This window comes from Pelobates fuscus, chromosome 3, assembly GCF_036172605.1.
Source record: "Pelobates fuscus isolate aPelFus1 chromosome 3, aPelFus1.pri, whole genome shotgun sequence".
Lineage (NCBI taxonomy): Eukaryota > Metazoa > Chordata > Amphibia > Anura > Pelobatidae > Pelobates > Pelobates fuscus.
The window spans coordinates 180,221,332-180,236,489 of record NC_086319.1 but is presented as its reverse complement, the minus strand read 5'-3'; the positions used below and the strand labels follow the sequence as shown (position 1 = coordinate 180,236,489).

At 39.5% G+C, this 15,158-nt stretch overlaps 1 protein-coding gene across 3 annotated transcripts in view; it reads left to right on the top strand.

Moving 5' to 3' along the window:
* The window catches only part of LOC134600973 (dihydrofolate reductase-like), a 70,231-nt gene extending 55,542 nt beyond the window's left edge, over positions 1–14,689 (top strand). For all 3 annotated transcript variants that reach the window (XM_063445373.1, XM_063445372.1, XM_063445371.1), the window contains exons 4-7: positions 4,418–4,523; positions 5,602–5,728; positions 9,758–9,873; positions 14,403–14,689. In XM_063445373.1, the coding sequence (XP_063301443.1) occupies positions 4,418–4,523; positions 5,602–5,728; positions 9,758–9,873; positions 14,403–14,478 (425 nt within the window). In that variant the 3' untranslated portion in view covers positions 14,479–14,689. The remainder of the gene's footprint in view (positions 1–4,417; positions 4,524–5,601; positions 5,729–9,757; positions 9,874–14,402) is intronic.
* The last annotated feature ends 469 nt before the right edge of the window (positions 14,690–15,158 follow it).

The following is a 15,158-nucleotide window of genomic DNA, read 5'->3' as shown; positions in this document are numbered from 1 at the left end:
CTGGTACAAGCTAGCGGAAAAATGATCCCACGCTAAGGTTCAAAATATGCCTTTTGAAATACCCTGGGATGTCTTCTTTAAGAAATGGTATGGCTTTATGGGGTATTTGGATTATATAGCCTGGTAAAATACTCTAAAATGGGACATGGGCACAGCGTAAAAATTTAAAGTTTGAAAAAAAATGGAATGGCTGTGTCCCAAATGTGCCCCTCCGATGTCCACATATACCTGGCAAAGGTACATACGGGGGTATTTTTGTACTCAGCCGACATAGCTGAGCAACATATAAAGTATTATAGAGTGGTGGTACACATAAGGTTTGCAAAATATACTGTGCAAACTCACTTTGTGTGTCAAAAAGGCAGAAAAAACGCTTATTACCACTACACCTGGTACAAGCTAGCGGAAAAATGATCCCACGCTAAGGTTCAAAATATGCCTTTTGAAATACCCTGGGATGTCTTCTTTAAGAAATGGTATGTCTTTGTGGGGTAGTTTGAATTATATAGCCTGGTAAAATACTCTAAAATGGGACATGGGCACAGCGTAAAAATTTAAAGTTTGAAAAAAACTGGAATGACTATGTCCCAAATGTGCCCCTCTGATGTCCACATATACCTGGCAAAGGTACATACGGGGGTATTTTTGTACTCAGCTGACATAGCTGAGCAACATATGAAGTATTATACAGTCGTAGCACACATAAGGTTTGCAAAATATACTGTGCAAACTCACTTTGTGTGTCAAAAAGGCAGAAAAAACGCTTATGACTACTACACCTGGTACAAGCTAGCGGAAAAATGATCCCACGCTAAGGTTCAAAATATGCCTTTTGAAATACCCTGGGGTGTCTACTTTAAGAAATGGTAGGCCTTTGTGGGGTAGTTTGAATTTAAAACTTACGAAGATGCTTGGAAATTGCACATAGGCCTAGCGTCAAAATGTAAAAACTGATATGGCTTGGTCTCCAATATGCCACTGTAGCTTCACAAAATAGTGCCAAAGACATTCATTGGGGATGTCTTTTTACTCAGAAGACGTAGCTGAGCATAATTTGGAGGTTTTGAACTTAGTGGCACATATGAAATATACAAAATGCCCAGCAAAAATGCAATCCGTATGTCAAAAAATGCACAAAATTATTTTTTACCACATACTTTGGCATATATTGGTGAAAAAATGGGGGCATGCTAAGGCACAATATGCACCTTATGATATACCCTGGAGTGTCTACTGTTACAAATGGTAGGCCTTTGTGGGTTTTTTTTGAACAGTCAAACTGTTATAATACCCCAAATGGAAGCATAGGCTCATTAAATCCGTCTCTCAAAATTCTACTGTGAATACTGAAAAGGACAGGTCTCCTGTATGGCACTGTAGCTTCACGAAATAGTGCCATAGACATACAATGGGGGTGTCCTTTTACTCAGAAGACTTAGCTGAGCATAATTTTGGGGGTTTGAACTTAGTGGCACATATGAAATATACAAAATGCCCAGCAAAAATGCAATCCGTATGTAAAAAATGCACAAAATTATTTTTTACCACATACTTTGGCATGTAATGGTAAAAAAATGGGGGCATGTTAAGGCACAATATGCACCTTATGAGATACCCTGGAGTGTCTACTTTTACAAATGGTAGGCCTTTGTGGTTTTTTTTTGAACAGTCAAACTGTTATAATACCCCAAATGGAAGCATAGGCTCATTAAATCCGTCTCTCAAAATTCTACTGTGAATACTGAAAAGGACAGGTCTCCTATATGGCACTGTAGCTTCACAAAATAGTGCCAAAGACATACAATGGGGGTACCGTTGTACTCAGCAGAAGTAACTGAACACATAATAAAACGTTGTACAGGAATAGCACACACCAACTTTACAAAATACACATGAGAAGTTCTTTGTTATACGTTTGTGTGCGAAAACCCCCCAAAAACACAATTTTACTCCAATATTTAGCAGAGGTTGGCGGTAAAATGGCTACGTAGAAAGTGTCAAAACAACCTTAGGTAAATAGCCTGTGATGTCTACTTTATATAAATATATACTTTTGTGTGGCAATTTTGTTTTATTTTATGGCTATTAGGCTTACAAGACAAACATACCAAATTCTAAAATCGCTCCACATTAAAATTTTATTTTACTCCTTGTGCTTTGTGACCTGTAACTACCAAAAAAAAACTTAAAATCCCAGACACATTATATATTCTGTAAATCAGAACAAATAAATGAATTTATTTTTAATTACTTTCCTTAACCTGCACTAATTATGCACACATTATGATTGCAAAAACTGTAAAAAAAAACCAATATTTTTCATTTTTTTTGCATTTTTCTGTATTTTTTTTATAATAAGTAAGCATTTATATATATATATATATATATATATATATATATATATATATATGTTATATCAAATTAAAGCCCTTTCTGTCCTTTAAAAAACAGTATATAGGGGGGCGGGGCCTGACTGTCATGGAGGAGAGACGTGCTTTGCTTGAGCTCCTCTCCTCCACGAGCCAAAGCTGTGGTTTTAACCCTCATCCAACCTCAGTGGGAACGGAATAAGCGACATATACGACCCCTGACTCACCAGGGACCCACTGCAGGGCGATAAAGGGTGTAAGAGGCCAACCGGCGGCACAGCTCTATCCATGCGGCCTGTCGTGCACCGGACGGGGGGAGGCGGCCGATCCCCCGAGCCGGGACCGCTCGATGGCGACCAGCACCAAACTGAAGCTCCGTTACTCCCCCCCCTCGGACCGGTGGGGGTGATCCCGGTCCACCCCTCGGAGGATGCCCTGAGATGGTGGAAGCTGAAGGCAAAGCCATATCAACTCCTGGAAACTCCAGCGACATGCCCAAAATGGCGACCGCTGCGGGTGCCCCCAGCAAACATGAAGCCAAACATGAGATCCTGTCCAGACTAGACCGCATTCTCACAGATTTCTGGCGCAAGCTAGAAAATAGAAAATGCCAACCACCTCTGAACGATCCAGGCGACCACTCACCGCACAAGCCAACTCTAAACACCCAGCGAAAGTTCGCAGCCGCGACAAGGCATCGAGCCCTAACATGGCGGCGGGCGGGAAACAGACCTCGCTGGGAGGCACAGCTGCTCCTCCGCAAAAGAATAAATGCATACCTCGCAGTCGCCCGACACAACCCTCGGCTGCAATAGCGGCAATAACTTCAACCTGGCGGAGAATCAAACAACAGGCGCCCCTCACGCACAAGACAGCTACAGCTCAGACACGCAAATCCAAGCGGGGGAGCAGAAGCAGACCGCGCAAATTGAAGATCTTGAGGGGAACCCCAAGCTGGATGGGAGCTCGAGCCCGGCACCAACAACCCTGGACACCTCGCATACAGCCTGCCTCGGTGTTACAGGACTGTGCATTACCCATTGAGGGAATAGGCTGAACAAGAAGCTGGGACTGAGCGGAGAGGTGACTCTGTCCACGTTAAGCACCACAATATGAGCAATGATTTTCTTTAACTTTCATTTAAATGTTTAGCATTTAGTTAACCTCCTTCATAATGTAGAAATAAGATGGTAAACCAGATCAGTGGCTCCTCATGTAACACTGCTACGTCTAGCGACATTTTACTATGCCTTCACCCACATGCCTAGCTAGCCTTTTTGACTCAAGACAAACGTATATTCCAGCTTAGACATGTGGACCTAGCTTGCTACAACTCGTTATTAATTTTCAGTTTAGTTTACTCTCACCTAGTGTGGCACATTTACGGCTATATTAACTACAACCCATGTGTAGTCATACTCTAGGATAGAAATGAATAGTTCAATTCCATGTTGTATTGTCCTAGCCTGACAGCTACTCTCATTGTGACCACTAGGTAAAGCCTATCTACTAGCCAAGCTATTGTTTCCCTCTGTTTCTCTGAAACTTGAAGACCCAATCCTGTTTATTTTCATGTTTTAAAAAAAAGTGCAATGTTCTCCAAAACTGCCATGTGATTAAATGTGAATACGAACCTGGTTGCACCAGCTGTTGTGGCAGTGCAAAACCATATGTAACATATGCACAAACAAAATAAAGAATTTAAAAAAAAAACAGTATATAATATGTGTCGGTGCAATAAATGAGAGAGATGCAAATTGCAGTTGAACGCAAAGAGCAAGAAAATGCAAAAATTGCTTGTGTCATTAAGCGTAAGTCAAGCTTCTGAAGCTCTGTCCTTAAGGGGTTAAATATAGTCTCCTCTTTTACTGTGTTGATTCCCTTTATGTATTTAAATATATAGCCAAAACTATACATGTTAATATCGTTTAACCTTTCCTTTGTACGTTTTATGCTTTATAAAATACGGGCAGACCTTTCCTTCCTTTGTAAAGGTAATGTGTTTCCTGCACTATTCAGCTCTTAATGCATATATATTTTGCTTGCAGGAAAGAAAAATTTACTCATGTTGGGTCGGATATCATTTGGGACATTTGATGAGAAGTACTTACCTCTGCCAAACTGTGTTATTGCACTCCTGAGCAAAAAGGAAAGGTAATCAATATGTAAATGGACTTGTACTTAGTCATGAATTTAAAATGGATATGACATTTGTTACATTTCACTATCATAGCCACTAAAAGCTAAGAACTATTAACCAATAATGATGAAAAACATATACGGGTGTGCAACATAAATATTTATTAACACAGCGTGTAGATGTGCAGACAGTGCAACAATTTGTTGTTAACATTTGTCGGTAGAAGAGGAGAAGAGTTCTGTGACAGAATGAACAGACGTAGCATTCTCACTGTTGTTTTGGTAAGAAAAACACACAAATATCTGGCTCTGGGTGGCAAAACCTCCATTCCAGTAATATGGTGATATCATGACCCTCGTAGTATTTTTTGTTATTTATTACTTTTGTAATATGGTGGCTGGCTAGTAAGCATTTGTCCAGCTGCCACATATTGAACACTTTTGTTACCCAGGTTTTTTTTAAACGATTTGCCCACTGTCTGCTAGTACTGCCAGGTGGAAAAATAATTCTTCAAATTATCATTCACTTGCAAAAAATCCTGCCAGGTGCATTTGGTTTATTTTGAGCCGCTATGCAGTCATTGATAAATCTCCAATTCCTTGCTGTTAAACTGGATTGGATGCAGATATTAGTGATTTACCCAATGCTTCTGAACAAATGTTACAGAATCGGTCAGACAGGCTAAATCCTGCTCGCATTTGACTTTAGTAAATCCGTGAATCGCCCATGTGGTCGTAATTCGGTTAATTTCACCAGATTGTGTCCATTCAGAAAAAATCTAGTGTTTAGTGAATAAGACTGTTTATGCTGCACATCTCTTTTAATGTGATGCATTATTATACTGAAGTACTGAAGTATGCTTCGATTTAATAAACTTTCCAAATGATCCAATACTGTTAGAAAATGGTCAAATTGTTTATCTACAACAAGTCTAATAGACTTTAATGGAAACTTCTGTAGATAAATCATTTGGAAAGTTTTTCTAACAATATTTAATTATTTGGAAAGGTGGTTTAATTGAGGCCTTAATTAGGCTGTCATATTTCTAATTCTTAATTTGAAACTAAATTACTTACTATGATACTATTTAAGCAATTTGCCAGAACATGCACATTATATCTGCCGGAATGAAGAAGAAGTTCTAAAAATGGCAGTAACACCACCACTATGTGACGAGGTTGAAACCATATGGATTTTAGGAGGTGTGGAGACCTACAGAGTAAGTACATATCAATAAAATTCCGATGACCGATATATTCAGTTATAAAATACTTGAAGGGAAATTCTTTTTTTCATAAAGGTTTCATACATCTCTCCTTACATGGTGGCGCACAATGGAAGATGGGGAAGATAGATATAATTACCTACATTATTATAATTGCTTATAATTACTCTCATCAGTTCCACAATGTTTCTCATAGTCCTAGTCTTGAGCTACTGCTGAACTGATGTGCCTGAAGCAGAATCACTATACGTTTTTTTGTTTTTTTTTATTCTTTATTTTTCGTGCAAGGATAAAATACAAACTAGGCAATGCCACAATAGCTATTGCCAGTGTATTAGTCAACATATGAAAACAATTGTATGGCATATCTAAACATTGCACATTTAGATTTTTTTTTTTTCATTCTTTATTAAAGAAACACGTGAAGGCAATTTGACAAATGTTATACATAGGTACATGAATGGAGCATTCCAGACAGTATAGATACAATTGCATACCTTAGTGATACAGAGATAGTTTCTACTTTGAATTGTATATGAATTGTGTTGGACTCTAAGTGAAATCCTAATGGATAATATATCCAGCTTTCATTGAAATAAAATCTATTTTTATGAAAAACTGTAGTAACAGTGTCCCCTTTCTCAGTGTGCTATTTTATTATTATTTTTATATTTTTAGAAATCTGTATGATTAAATCAAAGTAAGTACTTGTTTGGGGGAATTCATCATTCACTTCTTCACTTATCTTCTTCTGTCTCTCCCTCTGCCCTTGGGTTTCCATGTGATTAGAATACTCTAACAAATAACCTAACCAAGCAACATACCTTGGTGGCAAAAAATAGTTATGGAATGCACATAGTAAGAACAAATAATAAACAAGGAACGAACCATATGGGCTATGAACAAATATTACAACAGTTTTATTTAGAATACTTAAAGGTTCTGTACTCCGGACCGGTGCTAGGATTTTTAGTTACACAGGCGAAGATGCATTTTGGTGCCCCCCTACCCTCGTTTAAAATAAGGTTCATACAAACACAGAAATAATCATACAGAGACATACAGACACAGACAGAGACATACATGCATACAGAGACATGCAGGCGTATAAAGACATACATACAGAGGCATACCGTCATACAGACACATACATACATACATAGACATACAGAGACATCCAGGCATACAGACACATACACAGACATACCGTCATACAGACACATACATATATACAGGTATACAGAGACATACAGGCATACAGACACATACGTACAAAGACATACAGGCATACAGACACATAGATTTGTACATACAGAGACATACAGGCATACGGACACATACATTTGTACATACAGAGACATACAGGCATACAGAAACATACAGACAAAGACATACAGGCATACAGAGACCTACATACATACATACATACATAAAGAAGACATACATACATACATAAAGAAGACATACATACATACATACATACATACAGAGACATACACAATTACATACTTACATCAGTTCAATCTTGTCCCCTGGATGCATGCTGTCTGGCTCCTTGGAGTCCTGTCCTGCAGCCCAGCCCCATCACTGGGCGCCAGCCGCGCTGTGTGGTACACAGGGAGCAGGGATATGATGTCATTCATATCCTCGCCCCCTCCACACAGCCTGCGGCAGACACCAAGGTAGGTGTAGTGGCGTACACCCCCCCCCCCTCTCACGCTTACTCTGCGCGGGCCGGGGCCGCAACACATGGCGGCGGGCACCTGGTCTCAGGGGTTGCAGGGCTGTGACCCCTGCGACCGCGGTATGTACGCCAGTGCATGCAGATGCACACACACTTAAAGGACCACTACAGACACCCAGATCACATCAGCTCAATGAAGTGGTCTGGGTGTCAGGTCCCTCTAGTTTTAACCCTGCAGCTGAAAACATAGAAGTTTCAGAGAAACTGCTATGTTTCACTGAGGGATAATCTAGCGTCTAGTGGTTGTCTCACTGACAGTCGCTAGAGGATCTTCCTCTATTCTAAAACACTGAATGTCCATAGGAAAGCATTGAGTAATGCTTTCCTATGGGCGGTTTGAATGCGTGCACGGCAAGAGCATTCGGAGCTGAGAGGCGGAGGGATCCCCAGCGCCAAGGGAGTCCGGCGCTAGAGAAAGGTAAGTGCTGAAGACACACACACACTCTCACGAACAGATGCATACACACCAGCTAACAGACACACATTTACTGACAGACACACTCAGCGACAGACATACATACACACTCACTTACAAAACATACACTCTCACTGACAAACACACACTCACTAACAGACATCAAACAGACTCACTAATACACACACAAACACACTCAGTAAGAGACACACAGTAACACACTCACTGACACTCACTAGCAGACACACTCACAGACACACACTGACACTCACTAGCAGACACTCACCGACACTAGCAGACACACTCACCGACACTAGCAGACACACTCACCGACACTAGCAGACACACTCACCGACACTAGCAGACACACTCACCGACACTAGCAGACACACTCACTGACACTAGCAGACACACTCACTGACACTAGCAGACACACACACTGACACTCACTAGCAGACACACTCACTGGCACTCACTAGCATTCACTAGCAGACACACTCACTGACACTCACTAGCAGACACACTCACTAGTAGACACACTCACTGACACTCACTAGCAGACACACTCACTAGTAGACACACTCACTGACACTCACTAGCAGACACACTCACTAGTAGACACACTCACTGACACTCACTAGCAGACACACTCACTAGCAGACACACTCACTAGTAGACACACTCACTGACACTCACTAGCAGACACACTCACTAGTAGACACACTCACTGACACTCACTAGCAGACACTAACACTCACAGACACACACTGACACTCACTAGCAGACACTAACACTCACAGACACACACTGACACTCACTAGCAGACACTAACACTCACACTAACACTTTTCTTTTCTGTTATGTTGTTTCTTTGCTATTTAATGCAAAATAAATCCATGTTCAGTATATACATAAATCCAACTCACAGTACCTAAATAAATTACATTTTATATACATTAAAAAAAAAAAACACTCACACTAACACGTTTGTTTTTTTAATTTAATCCCCCAGCCTCCTTACCTTGTTGGAGTGCTGAAGGGATTCCCTGGGGTCCAGTGGTGCTGCTGGGCTCCTGGGCGGGCGGGTAGGCAGGCTGGCAGGCGGGCACACGCGCGAGGGAGCACTCTCCTATGTGTGCTTCCTCTTCAGCTCCCTCGCGCACCGCGTATCAGTATGCAGCGCGCGAGGGAGCTGAAGAGGAAGCACACATGGGAGAGTGCTCCCTCGCGCGCCCGCAGAACCGGGCGCTCGGCCACGCTACAATAGGTCGTCGGTTGGAGGGGAGCGCAGTGCGCTTCCCTCCTTCCGGTCAGCCTGATTTTGCGCCCCCAGGGCCGGTGCGCCCTAAGGCGGCCGCCTGGGCCGCCTTACGGTAGCGCCGGCCCTGTCTGTACTCATCAACATTTTTATTGGGGTTGTGTGAATACACATCTGGTATGTACATTAAGAGGTTACGAGTATTTACCAATGCAAGAGGCTAGGAAACCTACATACACTACACCTCTGGGTGTTATGGCCACTATTGGTGCTGGAGGTTTGGACACATAATTGCCACTCTATGTTAAGAGGTTATAGGCACCCTTGGTACTGTTCAGCTGGAGTTGTGGCAACATTTTGTACAGTTGGATTGTCCACCCTTTGGCATCCTTTTATAGGCCAGATGGTTTTTGTTCCTCCATAATGGCAAAACCATAATATTAAAATGTAAGTTCCTTGTATTGATCAGTATTTTGCCCATAGACAATAAATAACAATATTGCTCCTAGAATGAGTATCAGAAAGAAATGTAGGCTTTATACATAGTAATCATTGAACATTTGTTTGTTTAAACTAAAGTATTGTTACTTCAATATCATTTTTCAGACTATGATGAAGCATCCATGGTGTGATGAAATCTATTTAACAAGGATTGAGGCTGACTTTGAATGTGACACATTTTTCCCTAAGATAAACCAGGAGTTTTTTTCATTGATGGACAAGTAAGTTGTTTACAGCTACAAGTGTAACTATAAATGTCAACACTAAAATAGGTAATTTTGCTGATTTGAATTCTAGTACAGTTTCATAGGGCAAAGAGCGTTGCAGAAAAAAAGTAGGGTGATGTGCTTTAGTGACGCAGAGTACAGCAGTGAGTTTAGGGAAATTAAGTTTAAATATAGTATTAATGTAGTTAATGTAGTTGGTCTGGTGAGTATAATCATTATATGCAGGTCTTTTCATGAAACACTGTCTTTTCAGAGAAAAGGCAGTGTTTACATTGCCCCGAAGGACACCTCCAAGTGGCCACTCCTCAGATGGCCACGGGAGGTGCTTCCTGGCTCATTGCGTCTCCATGCTGAATCAATGCATCTCTATGAGGAGGTGCTGATTGGCCAAAACCGTGTTTGGCCCTGCCCCTTGCTGATTTTATCCAATTCAATGCTTTCCCCAGGGGAAAGCATTGGATTGGCTAAAAATTGGCAATTATGATGATGTCACCAACGGGACAGGGCCATCACCGGCAGACCCGTGCGGCACTGGAAATAAGGTGAGTTTTATTGACTTTTAAGGGGGACTAAGAGAAAACCACCTTAATGGTGGGTTTTGCACTATAGGATCAGGAATACATGTTTGTGTTCCTGACCCTATATAGTGTTCTTTTAAGAAGGCTTAGTGGGGTGCTTATGGTTAGGAGTGATGTACGAAAAGGGTTTAGGGTTAACAGGAACTTAAATTTAGAGAATTACCTGCCTTCAAGATATTCTATACTGTGTCTCCTATTACTCTAGGTTTTGTCCCTTAATATCCATTGACTAAAAATAGTATCCTGGATATAAACCTATTTCTCAGGCAATCCTAGAAAGCTTAAAGGGACACTCCAGACCCCTAAATCATTTTAGCTTGCTGAAGTGAAGTAAAGAGTGTGTACTCCTTTTTCATATTACAAAGATTGCAGATTTTAATAGAAATTGACCACATAACCTGACTCTCAATCAGACAACTGGCCCTGTTACTTCTTGGTTGTTTAGCTCAGTTTAGCTAAAGTCAAGAGGCAGTAATTGCTCAGAGCATAGCCTTGTAAAGACTTCTCATTGAGCTGCAAGTGACACACAGAGATGCTGGGGCCTGGGAAAGAGACTCACAGAAGGGCTGGGGAAGTGGAGAATGAGACACACAGAGTAGCTGTGGGGAAAGAGACACACAGAGTAGCTGTGGGGAAAGAGACACACAGAGTAGCTGTGGGGAAAGAGACACACAGAGTAGCTGTGGGGAAAGAGACACACAGTAGCTGTGGGGAAAGAGACACACAGAGATGCTGTGGCCTGGGAAAGAGACTAACAGGAGGGCTGGGGAACGGGAGAAAGAGACAACGGGGCTGGGGGAGAAAGACACAAACTTGTGTCTCCTTCTCTCCCTGTAATTTAGAGTCGACCAGTGAGGGAAAGACTTCGTATTAAAGGGACACTATAGTCACCAGTACTTCTAAAGTTTAATGTAGCGGTTTTGGTGTCTATAGCCTGTCCCTGTATGTCGAGCACTGTAAATGCTACCTTTTCAAAGAAAAGGCAGTGTTTACATTGCTGCCTTGGAACATCTCTAGAAACAGTCACTCAGACTATAGCCTCCAATGCTTTCCTATGGGTATTAAATTGGTGTTGACTGAGATCATCCAGTTGTCAGCCAAAGAGCCCACTCTTGTTACTTCAAAATAAGCAAGATAACGTCATATTTACAAGCAAGCATTTTGAAGCAAGATAACGTCATACATTCACTATTTTAGTCCAATTATGAAACTTTCCTTAATATGTCAAGGTAGTTGTACTGAAACATTGATTATATGCAAATGCACGTCTGCTTACAACAAATCTGCTCTTTTGTTTATTTTGAAGCCCTATGAGTGCTTTCTTTCATGTTTGAATGATAGTTTTCAGTTTTCAGTTTTTTCCCCGCTTTCATATCTGCACACTATGCTGGTGCGATGCATTATGGGGCTGGTACAGCATTTTTTTCCAGGGCTGCTTTTCATTCCCAGTTCGGCCCTGTCTAGAGATAGGGGGGGAAAATATATGGATTTATTCGCTAAACAGGAAAAACTGCAGAATTCACATTTTAGGTAAAGAAAGCCTGGGTCTCCAACCCAGATGTTTTTTTGTTGTTTTTTTTAGTTCAGTTGCTTTGGCATAAATTTGGGCTAGAAACTATCACATTTGTATTTTCTGCAGGCAGGGTTTAACAGATTTTTAAAGGGATACTATAGGCATCAAAATAACTTTAGTTTAATGGAGCAGCTTTAGTACAGATCATGCCCCTTCAGTCTCATTGCTCAATTCTCTGTATTTTATGAATTAAATCACTTTTGTTCTGTTTATGCAGCCTTCTCCGCATCTCCCTTGGCTATGACTCTCACAGCCTGCATGAAAAAAAAAAGGTTTCATTTTCAATAAATTGTTAGCACAAACATGTATTCCTGACCCTATAGTGTTAAAACCATAATTTAGGTGGCTTGCCCCCTCCCTTAGCACCCTTAAAAGGTAGGAAAATGTATCTTATTTCCAGTGCCGTGCAGGTCCGTGGGCACTGGCCCCGCCCTGCCTCCCTGCTGACATCCTCAGAATATGATGAATTGGCAAAAAGGCCAGATGGGGACGAAGCCAAATGCAGGTTTGGCCAATCAGCACCTTATAGAGATGTATTGAATCAAAGCTTGGAGACACTGAACGGCGGTGCTGCCCACTGTACAGCACTGCCTCAGGAGGCAATGTATATTTCTCTGAAAAGGCAGTGTTTACCTGAAAATTCCTGCAGGGACTGACTGTATTCACCAGAACAACTACATTAAGCTGTTAATTCTAAATTAAACAGAATGTGCAATAAAGGAAGTGTAAACATTAGGTGACTCATTACAGGAAATGTTTAGGAAGGCTGTGTAAGTCACATACAGTGAGATGTGCCTAGATCTGCATGAACTTAAGAGATTAAACACCTAAATAACACAGCGGTTAGACTGCAGAGACATGATATATACACCAAAATTGCATCATTAAGCTGAAGTTGTATTGGTGCATATAGTGTTCCTTTTAACAGATGTGCCTAATCTACAGATTAACCCTGGCAGTGGTCTGTAATACATGCCTTACAATTCAAGCTTTGTAGACCAGGGTGAGATACTTTTGAATATAAAGCTGGAAAGGTAAAAAGTGAGTATATATATATATGTATTGTTCATCAAATGTTCAGATATAATAAGTAGCACCAAGGCTTGGAAGTAATTTATTTTTTCTAATGCATGATATAAAAAAATAATAATATTTATATATATATATATATATATATATATATATATATATATTATATTTATATTATTTATTTTTTATTTTTTCATATCATGCATTAGAAAATAGAAATTACTTCCAACCCTTGGTGCTACTTATTATATCTGAACATTTGATGAACAATTTTTAAACCAGTGAACAGATACAGGGTAATGTACTAAAGTGAGAATTGTTGTGAATTAAAGTGATTTTCAAATTTAAGAGCAAAAAAGATGAATAGCCAAACCAGCTATGCTTCCAGCTTGGCTATTTTGGTCTACAATTTCTAATTCTTTTTGAAGTCCTGGCGATTCTCACTTTAGTGAATAGTTCTGTAATTATTTGCTGTTTTTGCTCTTGTTGACATGACCCCAAATAGATTAGTCAAACCATATTCTTTGATTATGATACAAAGCTACGAGGAAGTAAAGCCCATGATGGCAACACTCATACATTAACACAGCAGTAAACTTGAATTTAAAACTAACAGGGTTATTCACCATAGTGAAAATTCAAAATAAATCAATGAGAATTTCACATTTTAGTGAATAACCCTGTAAAATGTTTTTTTAAACAAACATTTTATTGAAACCATGACAAAACTATTCTTGCTCTATCCCATTACAGTTACACTTCTCATTTTATGAAAAAAAAATCCAATTAAGGTTCAGTTTTTATAGCGTCAGTGATTTTTTTATGAGTGTTACAGCAGCACATTAATTTTGTAAACAGTTCAGATCAATAAGTAATAACCATCTCGAATGCTTACTAGGTGAGGTTTATATGTTGGATCTTTACCCATTTTAATTTGGCTGAGGATATGTTTGGTTGTTATGATTAATGAGAATGGAATAAATCTGACCTGACATATTGAATTTAATTATTATTTTTTTCTACTTCTGCTTACTTCCTGAAGTTTGCTAAATTCCCTTTACACTGTATATTAGTGTACACAAACCAGAATATTGCATTGCTGAGTTCAATTCCCATATATATATATCAAAGTTACTAAAACAACGATAAAGGAGAGTTGTGTTGTTGTTTTTTTATATCTAACATGTTGCTATGTTAAGTAAGTGAATTTACTAGATTTCGGGAGTTGTGTGATAATTTTGCATGATTATCAACATATTTACACAGAAGTACAAAGGATTTTGTATTTTACAATATCTAAATAAATATGATGAGTGATGTGTTTTGTTTTTTTAACTTTGCAGGTATCCTGGAGTTCCTTCAGAAGTTCAAGAAGAAAAAGGATTAACTTACATATTTCAGGTTTATAAAAGAATTTAAAATATCAAATCTTAATACTATTTGGATCAAGGTCTAGATTTATCAAGCTGTTACAAGAGCAAATATGGATCCAATATATGAAGAAGGAACTGTCACAGATTTACTTTTACATTTCATTTAGTATCTGTCCCAGTGGACACACTCTATTTTTAAATAACTAATGGATATGTTATAAAATCTTTCTTTGGAAATAAAGAACCAATTTATATGAGCGGCCATTTTGATTGTTTAATATTTTCTCTGTGCTTGTGCATTGGGCACTTCATTCATTTAAACTGTATCCTGTGTAGGTTATGAGGCCCCATTGACTCCATGGTGATTCATCTCTTGTGATTTTACATGGGACTTGTACAACTAATGATACTATGTGTAAAATTGCTTGTGATCCATCTGTTCATATTATTGTCTTTTCTGGAAAAATCGCATTATATTCTCACTGCAATATTTCATTTTCATATTGTATCATTGCATACTATAAAATTAACGCCACATTTAAAAAGACAGAGAATTATATTGTAGAACATAGGAAATAAAACACTTTGTGTCTATTTTCATACATAGTTCCCAAAGAATATAATAAAAAAAATTGGATCATATCTCCATTTTTCCTATTTCCACTTTTTTGGGTTTAAATTATTTTATGCATGCATGAAAGGGAGAATGATTGCATGTCCCTCATA